This window comes from Nelumbo nucifera, chromosome 6 (assembly GCF_055504915.1).
Source record: "Nelumbo nucifera cultivar China Antique chromosome 6, China Antique-T2T, whole genome shotgun sequence".
NCBI classification, from domain to species: Eukaryota; Viridiplantae; Streptophyta; class Magnoliopsida; order Proteales; family Nelumbonaceae; genus Nelumbo; species Nelumbo nucifera.
This window is the reverse complement of record NC_142654.1, coordinates 60,409,537-60,432,079: the sequence shown is the minus strand read 5'-3', so window position 1 is coordinate 60,432,079 and position 22,543 is coordinate 60,409,537. Positions and strand designations below refer to the sequence as shown.

At 38.5% G+C, this 22,543-nt stretch overlaps 1 protein-coding gene across 1 annotated transcript; it reads left to right on the top strand.

Moving 5' to 3' along the window:
* Positions 1-1,433: 1,433 nt before the first annotated feature.
* LOC104604252 (vacuolar protein sorting-associated protein 35B-like) lies at positions 1,434-21,269 on the top strand. The gene is made up of 22 exons (XM_010268524.3): positions 1,434-1,647; positions 1,744-1,840; positions 1,985-2,108; positions 5,092-5,277; positions 5,801-5,888; positions 6,091-6,147; positions 6,251-6,340; positions 6,441-6,563; positions 10,702-10,776; positions 10,846-10,905; positions 15,311-15,427; positions 15,538-15,777; positions 15,873-15,938; positions 16,171-16,260; positions 16,383-16,472; positions 18,478-18,567; positions 19,002-19,070; positions 19,161-19,241; positions 19,357-19,464; positions 19,544-19,647; positions 20,407-20,520; positions 20,628-21,269. Exons 1-22 carry the CDS (start codon positions 1,555-1,557, stop codon positions 20,833-20,835), a joined length of 2,370 nt encoding a protein of 789 aa, XP_010266826.1. The 5' UTR covers positions 1,434-1,554; the 3' UTR covers positions 20,836-21,269.
* The last annotated feature ends 1,274 nt before the right edge of the window (positions 21,270-22,543 follow it).

Genomic DNA, 22,543 nt, shown 5'->3' with positions numbered 1-22,543 from the left:
ATATTTTTGCAAATAAGAAATTAAAAACTGAATTAAAAAGCATGAATTAAATATAAAATTATATATATATATATATAGAACATAATTATACATTATTTATTGATAAAATAATGTATACACACACATTGTATATATACATTATTTGTCTTTGTGTGCATGCATGAATTTAGGTATTGCTATTGTGGCATAATTTGACCCATTTGACCCGGATGATTGAACTGATGACCCGCAACCCAAAGGAAAAACGGTTCAACCTCCAAGTCGGTTTTTAAAAACATTAGTAATTTCTTTTCCTTGAAAGCAATGAAATCTAATAAACCCAGAACCCCAAGTTGCCACTAGCGCAATAGATTGTTTTGGGTTAAGCCACCCAGATTAAGCTTGAGAATGAATGAAATCTCCATGTTAAAATGAAATCCCATAATAGTTTATACATTTTAAGCCAAAAAAGAACAAATCTTGTACTTAACAGAAAGGCAAAAGGAAGAAAATTCTTTTCTTTCCTGTGACAATGAGTTATCGTCTAGAGTTTGAAATCGAGTTTGGAAGAAAATAAAGAAAACAGGGGATATAAATAATGGAGGGTTGGGGAGGTGAGAATTAAGTAGAGGTATAAATCGTGCCACGCCACGATTTTGAGCCAGTTTGGCACAACTTGGCATGATGGACTGTGGGCCATGTTGGGCATAGGGTTTCAGGTCCTTGGGCCAGCACGGCATGAACCTGTGAATATAATATGTATATATACACACATTATATATTCTATATAATAATAATTATATAATATATTAATATATATAATTTTATTATATTATTTCATTTTATTATTGTATATATAAACAATAAAATTTTAAGATTTTTTTTTTAAATTTTTGTCTATTTTTTAAATTTATGTTAAAATTTTCATTATTTTTCAAAATAAAAAAATATAGCTTGGTTTGACCCGCAGCACAACATGAGCCCGTGCATATTCGGGCCATGGGCTGTGCTACTAATCCCCCAAAATATCTTAGGAGAGGAAGCATGATCTGACTCAGCCTGTGGGGTAAGACTGCACGACCCACACTTTGCACAGGCCGTATACGGGCCATGCCGTGCTAGCCTATGATTTACACCTCTTCTAAAATTAAAATATTGAGACGCCAATGAATTATTTATGGTTTATCTTATTTCAAAATAGAAGAATATAAACAGTGCACTGTTTTGAATTAGGTTAAAGGATACGTCAGTAAATTTACATTCTCCGTCAGTCTCATTAACTGAACTGGGGACAAAGTAATGGAATGTAAAAGTTAATGGGCTAAAAGGTGTTAGTACTCCAAAGTTTAAGTACGTCGATTAACGGCAGAGACCAACGATAATAAAGTGGAATTTTCTTTTTTCTTTTTTTTTTTTTTTTTTTATTCCGAGCCCAACGAAGCCATTTCCTGCATCTGTGTTGTGAGTTGTGAGGTGAGAAAGGGCTAAAAGGAGATTGACAGGCAGTTGAAGGGGGCACTCGAGGTCAAAACAAAGCACCATAGAATTCTGTGTGTGTGAGTGAGAGAGAGAGAGATGACCTCAGGCGGGATCGAAGATGAAGAGAAATGGCTGGCGGAAGGGATCGCCGGACTTCAACACAATGCCTTCTATATGCATCGCGCACTGGTAACAAGATCTCAACACCTTGGATCCCCTAGTTGAAAACCCTAATTTTTAAGAGCGTTTTCATAATTTCCTTCATTTTGGTTTGAATCCTCTCAGGATTCGAACAATCTCAAGGACGCTCTCAAGTATTCTGCTCAGATGCTCTCCGAGCTTCGGACTTCCCGGCTTTCCCCTCACAAATACTACGACCTTTGTAAGTGATCCTCTCTCTGTAATCCATCTATTCGTCTACTGGATCGAGAGTTCTGATATTCTGTTGTTATCGTTCTAAAATTTAAGTTCGACTCTGGATGGAAATTGAGAGTCAAAACTAAAATTTACGGGCTTGGTGTCTTAGACATGCGAGCCTTCGATGAATTGAGAAAGCTGGAGATGTTCTTCAAGGAGGAAGCGAGACGTGGTTGCTCGATCATTGATCTTTATGAACTTGTACAACATGCTGGAAACATCTTGCCTCGACTGTAAGTGAGAGCGTATGAAGCAGCTCTCTTTTTCTCCCTTAATTATTAGTAATGTAGCGTCTGTTCTTGCCGTTTTTTAATTATTTTTAATGTTAGGTGTGCGCTTATCTTTGTTGTTCCACCATCTATCGTTTTTTTTTTTTTTTCCGATAATTTGTCCAATTCAATTATGTCTCTCATCTCTTTCTCTCTCTGTCTTCTCTCAAAAGGGAAAAAAACCCTCTCATATTCCGAAGGCACTTAAATTAGTTAATTTCCCTCGATCTAAAAAGGCTTACTAAATTGGTGACTGTAGAACCTATTGATACATTTTTAACTTGCATTGCTATGTTATCAGCTGAGAACGAAGCTATATGGTTTTTATTGTTAGCATATTTGGATGCCCACAATTCCCAACTCTTACAATGGTGTTACTTTCCAGCAAGCCATAATCACCTTATGCAACGCAAAGACAGTTCAATTGTTTCTTCAATCTAGCTCCTTTAAGGGATTCCAAGATAGATGTTTCGGCTTTAGCGGTTGTCTTTGGGGGGGGGTTCCAATATTGCATGATTTTGTTTTCCTAAAAGGCTAAAACTAAAACAACTGCTTGTTTTTGCTGATCTAGCAGTTATTTTTGTTTTAGAAAGCAAAATGATGCATCTTGGTGAACAACTCCTTAGTTGTTCTTCTTTGTTAGTACCAATGGAAGATAGTCATTAGGGGTGAATATGAAACTGGATATCTCCTCAATTGACCATCTAAAGAATACGCGCAGACATTAAAGACCAAACACATGAAAATAAAACTGGAAAAAATGCAACAATCCCGACATCATTTCATAAATGCATGTCTCAGGCATTCTTCGCTTTACAACTCAAAATATACAGAAATATTCATGTATATTCCATGTCTACATCTTTGATCTCTAATACTTGGTATGATTTGGAAAAATTGACTCACTGCACCTAGTGAGCCAGGCAGTCAGCATAATTTCTATTTTTTATGTTACAAAACCTTATATAACATGGAACTCTTTGGAAACTTGTTATAATCATTTTACATCGCTCTGTATGATATATTTCTCAATATCGTATGTTGTAGTCTGGTTAGTAACTTTATTTATATGCTTGATTCAGCAAGGTCCCCCCACCCATTTTAGTTTATTTTGAGTATGATTAAGAACTTGGTTCTTGGTTATTATTGATTTATGGCAATATGATCCATTTGGTTGTTTTGCTAAATGATAGCACTTTATTGTAATGTTTTTTTTAGAAGGGGGGATGTTGATCCACACTGTAGTGCAGGGTTTTGTTCTTGGTGATTTTGTTTTACCTCCTTTCTTAAATTGTTTTTTTTTTTTTTAATTTTTTTTTGTTATCTTTTGAAGGGCTACACAATGGGGGGGGGGTAGCTCATCATAACATAGGTGCAGGCGGGATTCGAACCCAAGTCTCCGCTACGACCAGCAGGAGAGCTTACCAACCAGTTGGCACCTTGCTTGTTTTACCTCCTGTTTCTATATTGTAGTTGAATTTACAAAGAGAAGGCTTGTTGATTCAGTTGACACACACCACAGAGACTGAATGTTGTTAGCATTTTGTGCCTTTATTCAATGAAAGGTCCACAATCTGAAACCAATCCCAGCTAGTAGCCCATAGAAGAAAATGATCTTTGAAAGGACCTATTTTCTCCAATCCAACTCCAAGACACCTTTTGGCATGGTTTAAAATGTCCCTAATTTCCCTAATATTTCCACAGCATATTTCCACTTCCATGGGTAGCGACATGAAATTTTACTGGAATTGACATATTCCCCAATGAACACTACCAGTGCTATGTGGAGTAGAAGAGATAGTTTTATAACATAAGTTGGTGACAATATTGTAGATATGTGAAGTAACAATGTTATTATCCACCTAACTTACATGATTACCACTTTGAGCTAGCTTAGTATTTATTTCAAAAATGAAGTTAATTATTAGTTTTTGTTTTTGTAATAGATTATTTGGTTGATCTTTTACAACCATTTGCACTTTCTATGAGTTCAAGTTTTGCTTTAACTGATTCTATCATGAAGCTCTGAATCTTAAGGTTTATAGGGCAACTTCAAAACGTATTCATTTGTCTATAACCTTACTTTCTTAGCTTTGTTTAATGATTTGGAACAATATAATAATTTAAAAAGGTATGTCTATGCTTCTTTCATCATTTCATAAAATATCATTTTATATTTTGCATATTTTACAATGTTTCCACCATGTCTATAATTGTTTACAACATTTCCATACGACATTTCCGACATTTCTGACATGCTTCTTATAGAAAAGGAGCCTTGTAGCCTTCCGACATTTCTGACATCGACATTTTAAACCTTGCCTTTTGGAACTCACCGATGAATGCATTGTAGCAGGACCTAGTAGAAAAGGAGCCTGATTTCTTTCTCAACCAAATTCGAGAGTCCTTTTCATATAGGCCCAGCTAAACAACACCCAACTTTTCCTACAACTCTCCAACCAAGCCCACCTCCCAATCATTCAAATTCCTCCCAAGTATGGGCATCCATACCATCTCTGCACCAATCTCTCTATGCAATCCCTGACAGAGGCATCTCTAATTTCTGTACTATGATACAGAGGTCAATCACCACATCAGACATCATTCCACAAAAAAAAGATTTTCTCTTCAAGGCCAGGCTTTAACCTCGTATTCCTGTCAAACTCCTTCAGATTCATGATTCCCTTCCACAGACTGGTGCATGAGGTTGTGATGGCATAAGTGACTCCCATTCCCGATCCATAGGAGCTCTACCATATTTGCAGCCAATCATCTGCCTCTGCAACTGATTTTGTTCATCAGATCCCCACAACCATTTCTAAACAGTGCCTTATTCATCATTTTAAGCTGTCTTATACCAGCTTTGCTGTGCCTCTCGTGACATCTTTTCTTTTAATTTCTTTCATTACATTGTCTTGTTATTATGAGTCCTTGTTGTTTCTTTCAGGTATCTTCTCTGTACTGTTGGATCTGTGTACATTAAATCAAAGGAGGCTCCTGCTAAGGATGTTCTCAAGGACCTTGTGGAGATGTGTCGTGGCATTCAACATCCTCTACGTGGGCTCTTCTTAAGGAGTTATCTTTCTCAAGTCAGTAGGGATAAATTACCTGATATTGGTTCTGAATATGAAGGGTAAGGAGATCTCTTTACTTGCCTTGTTATCATCCTTTTTTTCCCTTTAGGTGGAGTGGTGGACTATTAATTTTTTACATGGAACATTATTCATTTCTGACATCCTACAATTCATACAACGCTAGACTACTTGGTCATTTGAAAGCAGTACTGCAGTAGTATAGAATAACTTTGATATGGTCAATGCCCTATTACTTCAGTGGGTGCTGCGCCACCTTTATAGGAGGTCATGTGCTCAAACCTGAGTGATGGATATTTCTTTAGAATATGCCATCAGGACACTTGTTGAGGCCACCCCATGCAAACCTTATTATGATTACTGGATCAGGACCTACTTTTTGCAGTATCTTTTGGCAAAAATGCCTCAGCTACCATAAGGGGGCTTAATATGGTCAATTAGCTGGAACAGGACCTACTTTTTAGTTCAGTTCTTATTTTAATTTATTTTATCTTTTTGTTGGGTTTTTATTTTATTTATTTTCTGGATAATTTGGTTCTTATTTTAATCTGCCTCTTTCTGCAGTGATGCTGATACTGTCATGGATGCTGTGGAGTTTGTGCTTCAAAACTTTACAGAAATGAATAAACTTTGGGTGCGGATGCAGCAACAGGTTTGTCTGAATATCTGTAATCTCTTACCTTCTCTCACGTTGGACATGCATGGTATGCCAGTTCTTGCATGTCATAGAGATAAAAGTCAATCATGAGTGCATGATTTATGGTCATGCAGATGGTGTTAATAGTGCTTGTGAATCATTTATATTCTTAGGTGATCCTGAGTTGAGGCATGCAATCGGACTTTCTGGTCTGCAGGGACCTGCCCGGGAGAAAGAGAAACGGGAAAAGGAAAGGAGCGAGCTTCGTGACCTTGTAATATAAGTAACCTGAAATTGGTCAATATCACAATCCTGAAACTGCACAATGGTTCCTAACATTTTTAAGAGGTTATTCTGCTGTCCTGATTTTCCTTTAGGTTGGCAAGAACCTACATGTTCTCAGTCAAATAGAGGGTGTTGACCTTGATATGTACAAAGATACTGTGCTTCCAAGAGTGTTAGAGCAGGTCTGATCATTTGGTTTCTTTTCTGATTTAGAAGTCCATGACACCACAGTATGCTATGCTGACATTCACACTGTTATGGTTGCCAAATGGATTTTGACAGGTTGTTAATTGTAAAGATGAGCTTGCCCAGTATTACTTGATGGACTGCATAATCCAAGTCTTTCCTGATGAGTACCACTTGCAGACTCTTGAGACGTTACTGGGTGCCTGCCCTCAGCTTCAGGTGAGTAACATGCCTATGTTTTGGTGCTTCATTTCCTTGTTTTCAATCTTTTAATACCATTTGATTACCTCCCTGCTGACTTTAATCTGCTAATATGGAGGAAATGCAACTTGAAATATGCAATTTCTGGCTTCCTTGAGGTGACTTTTTTTTTTTTTTGATCAATAACAAGAAACTTTATTAAAGATATGAAACTATGTGAAGCTTAGGTACAAAGGAGAGGTAAATAGACTTAACTCCCTATCAAAGAGTACAAGGAAAAAATAAAAAATTAGCCCAAAAATCGAATCCCTATTCACCCCTTGCTTTGCTAACCCATCAGCAAAGGAATTAGCAGTCCTCTTCACCCAGTTGTAATGAACCACCATATCCGTACTCAGCCATTTAAATTTATTCTTCTCATTGTTATAACTCCATAAGCCGCTGTCTCCCCCTTTTAGCCACCTAATCACCACCTCTGAGTCACCTTCAAGGACCAAACATCTGATGTTCAGCTCCCTTGCTCTTTGGATGCCTTCCAGGGCTGCGAGGATTTCAGCCCTAAGAGAGTCTCCTTCCCCAATTGGGCCTGAAAACATAGCAATAATAGCCCCCACCTCATTCTTGAATACTCCCCCAATCCCAGAAGGCCCTAGGTTCCTTAAACAGCTGCCATCAAAATTCAGTTTTATGAACCCAGAAGGAGGAGGGAACCACAAAGGACTACAGCTCCTCTTACAGAGGGCAGAGGAAGCTATCTCCTTCCATTTTCTCACCAAATCAGCCACAGAATAATCTGAGAACAGTTCCATAGTTTTCAACCAATGTGCCACCCTTAACAGAACTAGATCTAATAAGTTTCCGATGGTTCTTTCCTTATCTGAAAATATTCGTGAGTTTCTTTCTTTCCATTGAGTCCAACACACTGCAGCCCTGATGCTTCTCCACATAGTCTTCCCTCTCTTCTTTGGCCATCTGAAAAAGGAGGGAGAGAACAAGCTCTGAACACTCTCAAGGGGTATCCAAACACACCCAAAAAGGGAAAAGACCCACTCCCAAACTGATTTGGCAACCGAACAAGTAACCATAAGGTGGTAACCAGTTTCCCCATCAGCTTTACAGAGAGTGCATCTATTAGGAAGTAAACAAGAGTTGGGTCTCTTCTTCTGAAGTAGGTCATTTGTGTTAATTCTTTCCAGAAAAGTTTCCCAACAAAAACTACCAACCCGAGGAGGAATGGGTTTGCTCCAAATTTCTTTAACCGGAAAGACAACCCAATGGGATCAGAAGGCTGAGTTAAAGTCTCAAAAAATGAGGCACAAGAGAAAACACCTGAAGAGGAGGGAACCCAAAATCTGGTGTCCTCCTTATTGGGATCCAAGAAAACATTTTCAAGGATGGCTAACAAAGACAAAAGGTGGTCCAAGTCTGCATCCCTAATTGCCCTTCTTAAACCTAGGTTCCACCCAAACCCTGAAGGAGAGTCTGAGGGGCTTAAGAAGGAAAAATGGGTTCATTTTTCAAATCAGAAAGAGCATACAAAGAGGGAAATTGGTCCATCAGAGGTGAGTCCCTGACCCAAAGTTGTTCCCAAAATTTTATTACCGGAGTTAAAACCATACCTGATACAAGGGAAAAAAACTGGAAGCAGATTGTATATGGCTGACCAAGGAGAGGCGGCTGTAGTCCTTGCCAAGATTCGTATGCTAGCCACAATCTTTGTCCACAACTTGTCTCTTTCCAACGGAAATCTCCATAACCATTTCCCCAACAAAACCCTGTTCCTCTTCCTAACATTCCCAATCCCAAGACCTCCTAGCTTTTTACCTCTAGTTAGCACCTCCCAACTCACCCTATGGTCCTGCTTCTCCTCTCTAGGCTCCCACAAGAAATCCCTCATAAGCTTTTCCAAAGTGTTAGAGACCTTTGTGGGGATCTTAAACACTGATAGGAAATACATAGGAAGATTAGCTAGGATTGATCTAATCAAAGTGATTCTCCCCTCCAAGGAAAGATAGTTTTTCCTCCAAGAAGCAAGCCTTTTCCCAAATCTCTCCACTACCGTGTTCCAAAAGCTTACCTTCTTAGGGTTATCCCCTAGGGAGAGGCCTAAGTAAGTCATCGGCCATTCCGGTGTTGCACACCCTAACACACCTGCATACTCTCTAAGCTCCCTGTCTTCCAAATTCACACCCACCAAACTACTCTTATCCAAATTCACCTTGAGATTAGATACCCGCTCAAAGAGTTGTAATGCCAATTTTAGGTTCCGGATCCACTCAATGTCCCCACCTTCGCAGAAAAGGATTGTGTCATCTGCGAACTGCAGATGAGTAAGAGGTATCTCCTCCCTTCCTACTCTCCATCATTTTATTAAATTCCTTGAATCTGCTCTCTGAATCAATATCCCAAGTACATCAACAATTAGCGTGAAGAGGAAAGGGGATAGTGGATCACCTTGTCTTATTCCTCTCGAGGCGGGGAAGAAATCCACCACAATTCCATTCACCAAGATAGAGTAGTGGCAGCTTCTAATACAACCCCAGATCCACTTACACCAACTGTCTCCAATGCCAAAACTTTTCAACACCTCCAACAAAAAAGACCAATCAACCATGTCATAAGCCTTCTCCAAGTCCAGTTTACACACCACTCCCTTCTTCTTGGATTTCCTAAAGCTCCCCAGACTCTCATTAGCAATCAAGATTTGATCGGTAATTTGTCTTCCCATCACAAAAGCACCTTGGTTAGGTGCAATTGTGGAAGGAAGAACCTTCTTTAATCTTAGAGACAACACTTTTGTGATTATCTTGTACAAACTGTTCACCAAACTAATAGGTCTGAAGTTCCTTGGTTGTGATGCCTCTTTCTTCTTAGGAACCAGAGCAATGAAAGTGGAGTTCAAGCCCGGGTTGATTATTCCCCTTCTGTGGAACTCCTCAAACACTGACCCAATATCTTTCTCCACAATACCCCAACAATCTTGATAAAAAGCCATTGTGAACCCGTTCGGACTTGGAGCTTTTGTTCTATCCATTGAAAAGATTGCTTTCTTTATCTCCTCCAATCCAAACCCTCCAACCAGATCCTTTCATTTAAAGGTCTTCTGAAAATAGATTTGAAATGGCTAACGAAGGCTCTGCTATTTCTACCGGGTGGGAAATAACTGTTCCTTCAACTTCCAATTTTGAAATGAAATTCTTCCTTCTTCTCTCATTTGCCACTGAGTGAAAGAAACCGGTGTTTCTATCCCCCTCCTTCAACCACTTGCACTTAGATTTTTGCCTCTAACTTATTTCCTCCTTAATCAACAAATCCTCCAATTGCTTTCTTAAGCTCCATATCCTTTCTCTGTCTTCTTTTCCAACAAGACCCCTTCCTTCCTTCATATCCAACTCTTCTATCTGCTCTACCAACACCTGTTTCCTTTCCTCTACTCTCCCAAACTCCAACCTGTTCCACTCCTTTATTTGGGATTTTAAGAATTGAAGCTTTTTATGGAACCTCATTCCTTCCCACTGTATTGGCGGATTATAATGCTGCCACCATTCCTTAACTTTCTCAATGAATCCCGGGTGGATCAACCATATGTTTTCAAACCTAAACGGGGCAGGTCCATCGCCTCTGAATTCCTCCTTACACATTACTATAGGCCAGTGGTCTGAGGTAAGCCTCGGAAGCACCCTAGATGTTAAGTTACCCCAATGTTCCTCCCAATCTGTTGAAAAGAGAAACCTGTCCAGCTTAGAGCAAATTGGGCTTGATTGGAGGTTGGACCAGGTGAAGGTATTGTTAAGCATTTGAAGTTCTTTAAGCTCAAACGTATCCACAAACTGGTTGAAGCTCCTCATACTTGTCATATAATCTATTCTTTAAGGGGGTGGGGGGCAAAATCTATTCTTTCTGCTAACAGGAGTAGATTGTCATAGAATTTCTTTGCAAGAAAGCCGCTAGAATGAAAACATGCTATTAGGCATATTGATCTTGAGTGCTTATAAGAACTTAGCTTTAGAGATAGAAACCTTCGTATCAATAATTTGAGTGGTGTAATTGTTTCTGTTCTTTTGTTTGCAATTTGAGTGAAGTAATTATTGAGAGATAAATATAACAATTGCAAAGTCATTAATATCTGGTTCTTTCTTCTCTTGCTCCCTTGCAGCCAACTGTTGACATCAAGACAGTGCTCTCCCAACTAATGGAGAGACTATCAAACTATGCTGCTTCGAGTGCAGAAGTAAGCTATCCATATTCTGTTCTCTGTGCCAACATTCTGTATTTTGTTCCTTACAATTTTATGCTGCAGGTTTTGCCTGAATTCTTGCAAGTAGAAGCTTTCACCAAATTGAGCAATGCCATTGGGAAGGTAAACCCTTGATATCAGTTTTAATGGATATTATGTTTAACGTTAAACAATTATTTATACAATATCCTGGAAAGACAACATAGAGAGCAACCATGGTAGCCTCTTGAGCCAAGGTCACCACTTTTGCCATTAACTTAAAATGTTTGTACAAATGTGGCATTTGTGCGGAATGCTATGTGTCTATGTGTTTATATCTATGTGTTTCTATAGCCCTGTAGAAGGATGACTTTAGCCATGTAAGATGAGTCATGAGGTCAATGGTCTGATTGATCATGTATTTTGATTTTCTGTATGCATCATTTTGCTACCATGTGGTAAATGTTTCCTCCAGTGTAACAAGCTATTGAATTTCCAAACTTTTAAGAGAAAATCCCCCAAAAGAGTTTTTTTTTTTTCTGTTCTTTTTTTGCACTGGCAGAGAGTCATTTGCTGAAACTCCATGGTGTGTTTGGCTGGAGTGGGATGACAAAATGCTGGGGCCTTTTGTGCAGCCACATAGAAGATTCTTGAGTCTTCTAGGTCTTGTTACAGATTCCTTTGCTACAACACTTCTAGTGTGTGTGTGTGTATTGTTTCATAGGATCTTGTATTCTTTATGCCTTTCTTCTAAATATCTTTTGCTTTGTAGGTCCGAATTTATATGCTAAGTTTTAAGTGACTGAGTCCCTAGTTCTTTCAAGTAAATTATTCTACTAACATTTATCTTAGTTTTCAAAGTTTATTCTGCATTCTTTTTGGGTGGGTGGGTGGGAATGGTATGAACACCATGATCTCTCCAGGGCATTTAGCCTTGTCCAGTATAGCTAGACACTCGTGCTTAAATGACAGAGGGAGGTGGGAATCTAGTGGTATAATCTTTTTTTTTATCGGCAAAGAAGAATTTTATTCAATTAAGAGAAACAGTTACAGAATTACAGAAAATAGAGAGCAGACATTGCACCACAAAGTGTTACAATAAAGCCTAGAAAAGCTGCTGCCTATGAACTCCCTGTTTGGCTAATGAATCAGCCATCCCATTTGCAGTTCTCCTGATCCACATAAAGGTGCATTGAGTTCCCTTGCTAGACTTTCAATATCTGTTAGGGGATGCCCATAAATCCAAGGAGCATTACCCCTTGTATCAGTCCATGATATCACTAGTTTTGAGTCTCCTACCTCCAAGTTCTTAATATCTGCTTGCTTGGCAAGTTTTAACCCCTGTAGCAGAGCTAATATAATAGTTCAGCCTTAATGAATTACCTTCCCCTTAAGGTCTTGAATACATAGCCAATATTTTGCTGGAGGAATCTCTAAACGCACCACCAATGCCTGCCAATCCTAGGTTTCCTATAGAGCTCCCATCAAAATTCATCTTGATTTTGGAAATATAAAGAGTACATGAAAAGATTTAAGTGGCTGGTCAGAGATATGGTATTCTCAGTTCAATGGGAAAGGCGTTCAGCTTCTGAGATGGCTGATTTTTTTGCAAAACGTGGGGTGCATAGATCTGATTTATTTTGGGCTAGTTGTAATATTGTTTTCAGTTGGGGCTGCATCTCGCGCCACTCCTGGATGTACTCTGTAACCTTGTGATTTTTCTTCTAGTCTAATAAATTTTCTATCATTCGTAAATTAATCATTTGATTTTGTTAAGAGCTGCTGGGGGCTTCCACTCCACCTTTATTTCTTTCTTCTCAGAAGAGTGTGTCACTTTATTCCATGCTTTTAATATATCAGTAATCAAGGAACTTTGAAAGAGCTCAAGTGTTTTTACCCAATGTGCATCTTTTAATCCTTATGGCCTCTACTAGTTCTTCATTTGAAGGTAACTTCTTGTTGAATATTCTTGCATTCCTTTCCTCCCAAATAGTCCACACCACCGCTGCCCTAATTGATTTCCACGTAACTCTTCCTCTTTTTGTTGGCTGTCTTAGAAAGTTTGGGTTGAAGCAGTGATTTAAAAGGCATGCCTAGGCACACAGGCGAGACACATTTTAGGGTAGGTGCTTCGCCCAGGTCCTAGGCGCATTTTAAGACGTAACATGAACTTGTTTGGACTTGCCTCGAGGGGCGTGGCACAAAGGCAGCTCGTAGAATCAGGAATGTAATATGTTAAAATCACATTTGCTACATGAAGTAATGCAAGTGAAAAAAAAGAGGTTGTGGGTTTTATATGCTTGAAGATGTTTTATATATTTGATTTTATTTTTAAATTCTCATTTGAATGTGCTTTACATTTTATATTTATGTATTTTAATTTTAGATAATAGGTTTTTTAAAACATTTATTTTAAAATATAAGTTTATATTTTTATTAATATTATGTTTAATAATTTTTTGATTTTTTTGGCATTTTTTTTTTATTTTTTGCACCTTGCCTTGCGCCTTGTGCCTCAGACGCAAATTGACCCTTGCACCTTTTTTGCACCTTGCGCTTTTAAAACACTGGGTTGAAGAAGCTTACTACATCTTGGGGAGTACTCCACTTGCAACCAAAGAGAGAACAAAAAGACTTCCAAACAAAGAGCACAAAAGGGCAATAAATCAATAAATGGGGAAGGGATTCACCATCTGCAAAGCAAAGAAGCACATATGAGGGGAGAGGCATTTATTAAGCCTCCTCTTTTGAAGCATGTTATAGGCGTTCACCTTTCCAAGAAAAACCTCCCAGCACAAAGCTTGAATTTTGGTGCAATGGGCTTGCTCCAAATTTCTTTCATTGGTAAATTCTCTCCTGTAACAGGAGTTTGCATGGTAGTATTAAAAAAAGAAGCACAAGTGAAGGTGCCATCAAATGAAGTAGACCAAACTCTAGTGTCCTCCAAAGATTGAACTAAGAAGGTTGACTTAAGCCAAGCAAACAAGTAAGGGACTTGCTTATTATCTCTCAAACCCCTTCTGAAACCAAAATCCCAACTTAGTTTAGAGTGAGAAAAAGTGACAATTTGATATAGATTGTATGTTGTAGTTAGAAACTGAATTAAACTTAGGGAAAAGAGAACAAAAAGGACTATCATCCAACCAAAGATCTTCCCAAAAGAGCACCCTAGAACCACATTCCACATCAAATCTAATGAGATTAAAAAAGATTGGATATACCTCTTGTATTGCTTTTCATGGAGAGCTCGAGGATGATGTGGGAGCTACCTTTGCATCCCATCCATTGTTCTTCAGCCTATGAATGCTTTCTATAACCTTGTGCCACAGCCTAGCTCTTTCCAATGTAAACCTCCAAAGCCACTTTCCTAATAGAGTAAGTATTTTTATGAAATAAATTTCCCAATCATAGACCTTCCTTTTCCTTTGTTTTGTTGACTTGTTCCTACTTTACTAGGAGATCCCTTTTTTCATCCCCAGGTTCCCAGAGAAAATCTCTCATAAGTTTTTCTAACTGTCATGCTATTCTAGCTGGAATCCTGAAGGTGGATAGGAATTAGACTGGTAGGTTTGCTAGAGTTGCTCTAATCAGGGTTATTCTCCCACCTATGGATAAATAATTCCTCTTTAGTGAAGTTCTCTCATCCTTTCGACTGTTTGTATGTTTTGGAGAGAGTAGCATTTGTTCTAGCTTTCTTTTCAGAGATGGGAGAGGGTAATGAGCCTCTTTACTTGTGTTCTTATCTTCTCTTTGTATTCTATGATTATTGCATCTGACTCAATGAGGTTCTCATCAAATACTGATAGAAAATGCTTTAACTTTTTTGGAGGGGGATTGGTGTCATGCTGGCAATAGTTCTTTGTGTTGTTTATATTTGTCTACACTCTACACTGTATACAAATAGTTGGGCCCTAAAAATATTTTCTGTTTAGGGTTCTTCAAGAAGAAACCTACAAACTACTTTCAAAGACAGGGAATTATGCTAATTCTGGACCCTCTCATATCTCATTGCACTTGAACATCCTTTAAGTTGATATCTGCCTTGGGGGCTGTTTGATAACAGCTGAAGTTGCTAAACTGAAGACTTATTACTTTTGTCTTTTAGTGAATAAAACAATTAGATAATAAAATATTCAAAAGTATAGTTGTCTACCCAACTTCAGCTTCAGCCATCAAGGAGCTCACAACCTCAAAATCTTATCTACTAAAAGACATAGCAATAATCTTTTCAGTTCAGCCACTTCAGCTGTTATCAAACGGCCCCTTAATGTGCCTTCCAGAATTGAAATCCTGTTAGAATTGATGCTTTTTGGGCTTGAATCCTGTTTGTTTCTCTCTTGCAGTTTAAAATACAAGAATCTTGCAACCTATTCATTCATGTCGATGGGTCAAACATTTCTGTTTTTATTTCCTTTTCTTCATTTGTATAACTGGGGAATATGGGGGGACTCTTCTTATCAATCAGAGGGTTTGGCCTGTGTATGTTTTCTGTTTTGTTTCCTTTTCAAAAGTACATTTATAAATTCAATTGTCTGCATTTCTACAACAGGTGATTGAAGCACAGGTTGACATGCCGGTAGTTGGAGCTGTAACTTTATATGTGTCTCTCCTGACATTTACTCTTCGTGTCCATCCAGATCGTCTTGATTACGTAGACCAAGTTCTGGTATAATGCCTTTCTTAGTTGCATCATTTTGTACATGTTACAATTTTTCTACATGGTAGAGTTGTGGAGGTAATGTCAATAATGGTCACTATTTATGTTGTTTTCTATAGGGAGCATGTGTGAAGAAACTTTCTGGTAAAGCAAGAATTGAAGATGCCAAAGCAACAAAACAAATTGTTGCACTCCTGAGTGCACCATTGGAGAAATACAATGATATAGTGACTGCACTGAATCTTTCTAACTACCCGCTAGTGATGGATCACCTTGATAACGCAACAAATAAAGTGATGGCTGTTGTTATTATTCAAAGCATAATGAAAAACAACACTTACATTTCAACTGATGATAAGGTCTGTTCCACATTAGTTTTACCCCCCCTCCCCCCACTGGTGGCATGGTGGAAATGTTGTCAGTCTTTAATACTGTTGAGTTGACTATTCTGTAGGTTGAAGCCCTGTTTCAATTGATAAAGGGGCTTATTAAAGATTTGGATGGATCTCTTGTCGAGGAGGTGCAAATTTCAAATTCTTCCAGTTCATAATTTTATATTATGTTAAAAATGATTTGACATTTCTGTTTATTTTCACTATTTTAGTGCTTTCACTTTCTGTTTCTATTCTTCTCTTCAAAATAGAACTTTTTAGTTCCATGTTATTTCATGTGTGTGATTTGTCATTTTATTTTGTTCTTGTTTACTATTTTTTATTAATATTAGTATTGTTATTATTATATTTTGGGACTAGCTTGATGAGGAGGATTTTAAAGAGGAGCAAAATTCTGTTGCACGTCTTATCCACATGCTGCATAATGATGATCCAGAGGAGATGTTAAAGGTAATTGATCTGTTTTGCTTCTTTTGATGGTTGTGTATCTATTGACTCTTTGGTTCCATTAATTATATCGAGTGTCCTTATACTCAAATGATCATGACACTCTTTTCTATGTTAAATTTCAGATAATATGTACCGTGAGGAAGCATATTCTAACTGGAGGACCAAAACGCTTACCATTCACTGTCCCTCCCCTCATTTTTTCTGCACTCAAGGTTTGGTTCTGCTTTTTTTCCAGCTTATGTGATAAAGGTTGATTCTTTTTGGTAATGCCAGCTAGTTCTGAAAGTGTATAGGTTTGTTGGTTTGAAAACTAATGGACCGATGTTTTTTAGCACCTCCATCTCATAGGTCTAATCAGGGCGGGGGGGTTGACCCAGTACAGCTCACTCCTGTCCACACCTCTAGGCTCTGACTAAAGAGCCAGTGTCAATTGGCTGCACTTTTCCTCCAATGGAATAAAATATTTGCCAACATCAAGAGATCTGGCCTTCATAATAGTCACACAACATCTGTAAAAACAATATTTGTATTCCTTGTACATCCTATCAGCACCTATGAATCCCCCTCCACTTCTACCAACTAGAATCCGAAGTGCATCAGTCTCACACCATGTAGAACAGGTAAAGGTCTGTCCTAATAGAGCAGTAGTACTATGATTTGGGGAATGCTAACCCTACAACCAAGTAGTGATTGTAGAACTTACCACTATTGCAATGTAAGACATATGGCAACTAAACCCTAGATTACCTCTTGTTTGGGTTGAAGGCATAAAAAGTGGCGTAACTTCTGAGGTTCAACCTTCTCAACAGGTGATCACCATGTTAGAGTGCTTGCAACTTCTACAACCACCTCCTGGTTGTAGGGTTATCTTTCCCCTTACCATTTTGATATGCCCAGCCCCCTTAACAGGTTCTACAACTTGTCTTGGTAGATATTTCTACTCAAACTTCAAAAGACAGGAAACTCCAGATTCTGCATTCTCCAATTCTTCTAGAATGAATTTCTTTTCCATGTAAAATACTTCTTTCCATGTTTAAATATCTTGTGTGTGTGTGTGTGTGTAGACACACATAATTAAACCTATATGTGCAGACACACACACATGCATGTGTGTCTGCACTCTCATGTGTAAACCTAAATTAAGCTCATCTAGATGACCCCCAATCAACATTTTGATTGTCAAAAAGTTCAGGGGAGGTGATTGCAGTTACCAAACTTCAGGGGAGGTTTCAGCAATTTACCCTTTTTTTTGTATGGTTTATTTTTTCTTCTTCATTTTGACTGTCACTCAAACAACACTGACAATATGTCTAATGGTTTTATGATTAAAAAGGATATTACTTCCAAGGTTTAAAATGTCGATGTCAGTGGAAATGTCAGTCATCCAAATGTAAGAAACATGTCAGAAATATCGTATGGAAATATTGTAAAAATTATAGACATGGTGGAAACATTGTAAAATATGCAAAATATAAAATGATAAAAAAAGCATAGACACCTTTTGAAATAATTATCTTGTTCCAAATCATTAAACAAAGCTAAGAAACTAAGGTTATAGACAAATGAATACGTTCTGAAGTTGCCCTGTAAACCTTAAGATCCAGAGCTTCATGATAGAATGAGTTAAAGCAAAATTTCAGCCCATAGAAAGTGTAAATGGTTGTAATAGATCAACCAAATAATCTATTACACAAACAAAAAACTAATATTTAACTTCATTTTTTAAATGAATACTGAGCTAGCTAAAAGTTGGTAATCATTTAAGTTAGGTGGACAATAACATTGTTACTTCACATATCTACAATATTGTCACCAACTTATGTTATAAAACTATCTCTTATACTGTACATAGTACTGGTAGTGTTCATTGGGAATACGTCAATTCCAGTAAAATTTCATGCCGCTACCCATGGAAGTAGAAATGGAAATATGGAAGTTATCTCTTGTATTTCACATAGTGCTGGTAGTGTTCATTGGAGAAATGCCAATTCTGGTAAAATTTCATGTCGCTACCCATAGAAATGGAAATATTAGGGAAATTAGGGATATTTGAAGCCATGATTACTTCTGCCCATCACAAGGAAATTTTGTACTAGTTTGAATACTCAGAATATCAAAATTCATGATTCTTAATGGTGCTTTAGCTTTAGACTCTTAGTTGTAATTCAGTTATCTTCCCCCGTTTATAGGATTTTCAGAATATTGTATACTGTGCAGTTGATTAGACAGTTGCAAGGTCAGGATGGGGATGTGGTTGGAGAAGATGTGCCTGCGACACCAAAGAAGATTTTTCAGCTCCTGAATCAGGTGATTTCTGCATTTTCGTATAAAAGAATCTTCTGAGACATAGTTTCAATGTTTACAAGTTTTACTCCCTTTTAATTGAAAATTTTAAATCCCTATAGATGGCTAAATTTAACTTGTGATCTTGATATTAATACCAATCTCTACCATCTCCTAGTGGTCTTGTTTATCATTCCTTGCATGAACCCTTTTATTTCTTGGTGCAATCATTAGGCAATGACTTTAAATGTAAATTTGCTGTGGTTTTGGATTGATGATTTTTATGTTATTTTTCTATTCACCTTGTTCAACCTATTAGCTTCAAGTTCCTCCTCTCAAGGACATTTTCTTATTTTATAATTATATTTTATCTTTAACATGTATTTGTCTAGTAAATTGGATAATCCTCTTTTGTCTCTTTTGCACCTTGCTTAATACTATCAGTGTTTCTGTTTCAGACTATTGAGGCTCTCTCATCTGTTCCATCACCTGAATTAGCATTAAGATTATACTTGCAATGTGCAGAGGTACGTCAAACTCTTGTGCATAAAATCCTTCAGAGGGTCAATTTTAAAGGCTTGTGTATTTATGTTGGCCCTTGATCTCTTGGTATTCAGGCTGCCAATGACTGTGATCTTGAACCTGTTGCATATGAATTCTTCACTCAAGCATTTATACTGTATGAAGAAGAAATTGCGGTAATTAGTCAGAAACTATATTTTCTCTTCTAGAAAATTACCTAGTTGTAAGTTTCATTGAGTCTGCAATTAAATACTACTGGTTTTTGCTGACATGGTGCTTCTTGTTTCTTAGGATTCTAAAGCCCAGGTGACTGCAATACACTTAATAATAGGAACCCTTCAGAGGATGAATGTATTTGGTGTTGAAAACAGGGATACTTTAACACACAAGGCTACAGGGGTAATAATCTGAGCATTCATCTAATTCTTGAGCCTTGTAATCCCATAAGCAAAACCTAATGCTATCTTTGCATGAACAGTACTCGGCAAAGCTTTTAAAGAAGCCTGATCAGTGCAAAGCAGTTTATGCGTGTTCACATCTCTTCTGGGTAGATGATCAGGATGGTGTGAAGGATGGAGAAAGGTGCACAACTATAAACTCAACATTATTTCTAGCACAAATATGCATGTGTCCATTCATATCCATAATCTGCATGTGTATGCTTGGTTCTTGTGTGATGCGGATAGTCTTCAACTGGGTAAGGTTGCATTGGTATTAGTGACTTTGGTTGGATATGTTGTGAGACTGCATTAACCATGTCTTTGATCTCTCTGTCCATATTAGCCCATTGCACCTCTTTCCCATTGATAATAGCCATGCACTCTTAATTTATTTTAATATAATACTTGGCCACAATAGCAGAGATCTATTTTGACCATACAGTAGAGTATTTTGGGCTGAAATTTCTTCCAGGTTGGGCAGAGGTGTGTGTCAGGTAGCATATTCATGGATGCATGTGTGCACGCTGGTTTTTGTGTTTCTGTGAAGTGCTTGAGGAGGGAACAGGTTATGCACGTGGATTTTCAACTCATGGTTTATGGTTGTAACTTGTATTGCATAGATAATAATGAGCATTCTAAAATGAAAAAAAAAAGTACCAGGGTATCAAGTCTTAATTTGAGACCTGGGTTTTTTCCCACATTCCACTCTAAACTTGATTCATCTCTCTAGCTGCAACCCAATGTCCATTTATTCAATCTGGAGGCAAAGCATGATCTGGCTTGGTTTTTGGCTCTCTACTTCAGTCGGTCTGAGTTGGTTTTCCCTCCCTCATACTCAGACTGTTAATGTTTGCTCTATCATTAATTTCTTTTTTTTTTCCCTCTCAATTTTCCATTCCAGGGTCCTACTTTGCCTAAAGCGTGCTTTAAGGATTGCAAATGCTGCCCAACAGATGGCTAATGTTACACGGGGTAGCAGCGGACCTGTCACACTCTTTGTTGAGATACTGAACAAGTAAATATAGCCAAGCTGAGCTTAGTGGGACGCCATTGTTCTTTGGATATCTATTGGATGGTTCTGTCGTACTAGATCTGATGAAAACTGCTGTTTTGTAATTTCAGGTACCTCTACTTCTTTGAAAAGGGGAACCCGCAAATTACTAGTGCAGCAATCCAGGGTCTAATCGAGCTAATAACAAATGAGATGCAAAGCGACACCACAACAGATCCATTTGCAGATGCTTTCTTTGCCAGCAGCCTCCGCTACATTCAGTTCCAAAAGCAGAAAGGTGGTGGTATGGGTGAAAAATACGAGTCCATCAAGGTGTGATTTGCAGAAGAATAGATATAGAAGTGACAGACAAATTGCTTTGTTTTGGAGCTTTATAATGATTTTATTTCTTCGGCTTTCTATCTCGCCGAAGAAATAATGAGGTGACTGCATTTTTACAAGGGGGAATTAACCGATCGAGGAGGGGCGGGGGTGTCTGTTCACTTTCTTGGCAGCATTCTTTTTCTGAGGGGACAATCCGTTATTTCTAACATTACTGCCACACTTGTTGCTGCCCATCAATTGATTAACCAAATCAAGCATACACTCATACTACGATAATTTGATTTCATAAATAGTCTTTTCAGGGTTACAATGATAGTTAGCCGTTTGAAGGGTGTTTTTTTTTTTTTTGTATTTTTTGTCACTGCTCAGTTGTTCAAGAATTAATTAGTTCAATAATAAATATGTACTTTCGGTCATTTTCTTGAAAAGCATCTTTGAGCAATTACGTTCTTTTCTTTTAGTTCTTTTTAGCTGTGTATAATTAAAGATGCAACAGCTATGGTTTCGATAATGCTTGTTCTTTACTACAAAACCTGGGATAGTCCATCCCTACAACCCTAGTGTCATGGGGGTAATCGTTGGGGCCCTGTGCGGCACTCGAAATGGGCGAGTAAGCTTACGAAACGAAGCAAACACACAAAAAGGCAACAAGATGGCACACGAATTAGCAAAAGGCTATTTGTATTGCATTAATCAGTGGTAAGCACAAGCACACAGTATAGTATCGAGGGGATCTCGTGTTTAACCTTTATACGCTTATGAGTTCACTCAACTACTTACCTCTCCTCAAAGAGTACGTTAAGCTTTTGGGGGAGTGACAATAGGAAACATCAAAAGGACGAAAATTCATACTAAGTAATTACAATAACGCCATTGGCGGTTCCCCTTACAAAATACATGCAGAGCCCATCTATGACACATGTTGACACCATGAAGGCATGCGGTTAGCACTCTGATGGCTTACTGAAGGTGCTTGATGGCGCGACGAATGAGTCACCTGTGACATTCTCCCCCACTCAATTCGATCTACGTTCTCGGAGATCGGCTTCGGTTGGTCCCTTAGAGTCACTGCTGCGGAAGGAAGGTTCTTCTGCTGCTCCCCGAACCGGCTGTCGTCCAAGGCCGAGGTGTATATTTTGGTGGCATGGTTGGGTTGGCTCATTCTGTTGGGGTTTCCCATGGCTAAGTCATTTCCTGGCAGTCTCAAGGTATGTTAGTGGCTGGTTCATTTTGGCTAAGGAGTAGGTTTGGGCCAGGTAAGGATCAAAATGGTGTTTTGGATTATTAAGGTGTGGATTCCCATGCATTTTTCCCCAAGGGTAACTCACAGGGCTACTACGGGAACTAGCCTTAGGGATGATGTGAATGTGGTCCCTAGATGGCTTGGGTGGCACTCGCTCTCCCCAGTGGTTGTGGTAGTAGATGTGGGCAAGGTTTGACACGGCCTTGGGTCTTCTTCTGTTGGGCCCACCAATTGTGGGCGCTTGCGGCTTCTGCTACGAAGTCGACTTCTGCTGATGTGGTTGGTGTTAAAGCTGATGCTGCTGGTGGCGTTGACTTGGGCGCTGGCATTGGCGTTGGCGCTGGAAATGGAACTGTCTTGAGGGTGACTTCTTCCTGGTGACGACTTCCCAACTAGTTCCAGTGTCGATGTGAGGTACTTGACAGGGGTTATTCCTTGTTGACGCAACGCAGTCTTCAT

Excerpts from the sequence above, each read along its gene's own strand:
- LOC104604252 (XM_010268524.3), top strand. The coding sequence starts at position 1,555 with ATGACCTCAGGCGGGATCGAAGATGAAGAGAAATGGCTGGCGGAAGGG. Across the intron at positions 15,939-16,170 it reads ATGGATCTCTTGTCGAGGAG|CTTGATGAGGAGGATTTTAA; the intron begins GTGCAAATTTCA and ends TTTTGGGACTAG. Across the intron at positions 19,648-20,406 it reads GGTGTGAAGGATGGAGAAAG|GGTCCTACTTTGCCTAAAGC; the intron begins GTGCACAACTAT and ends TTTCCATTCCAG.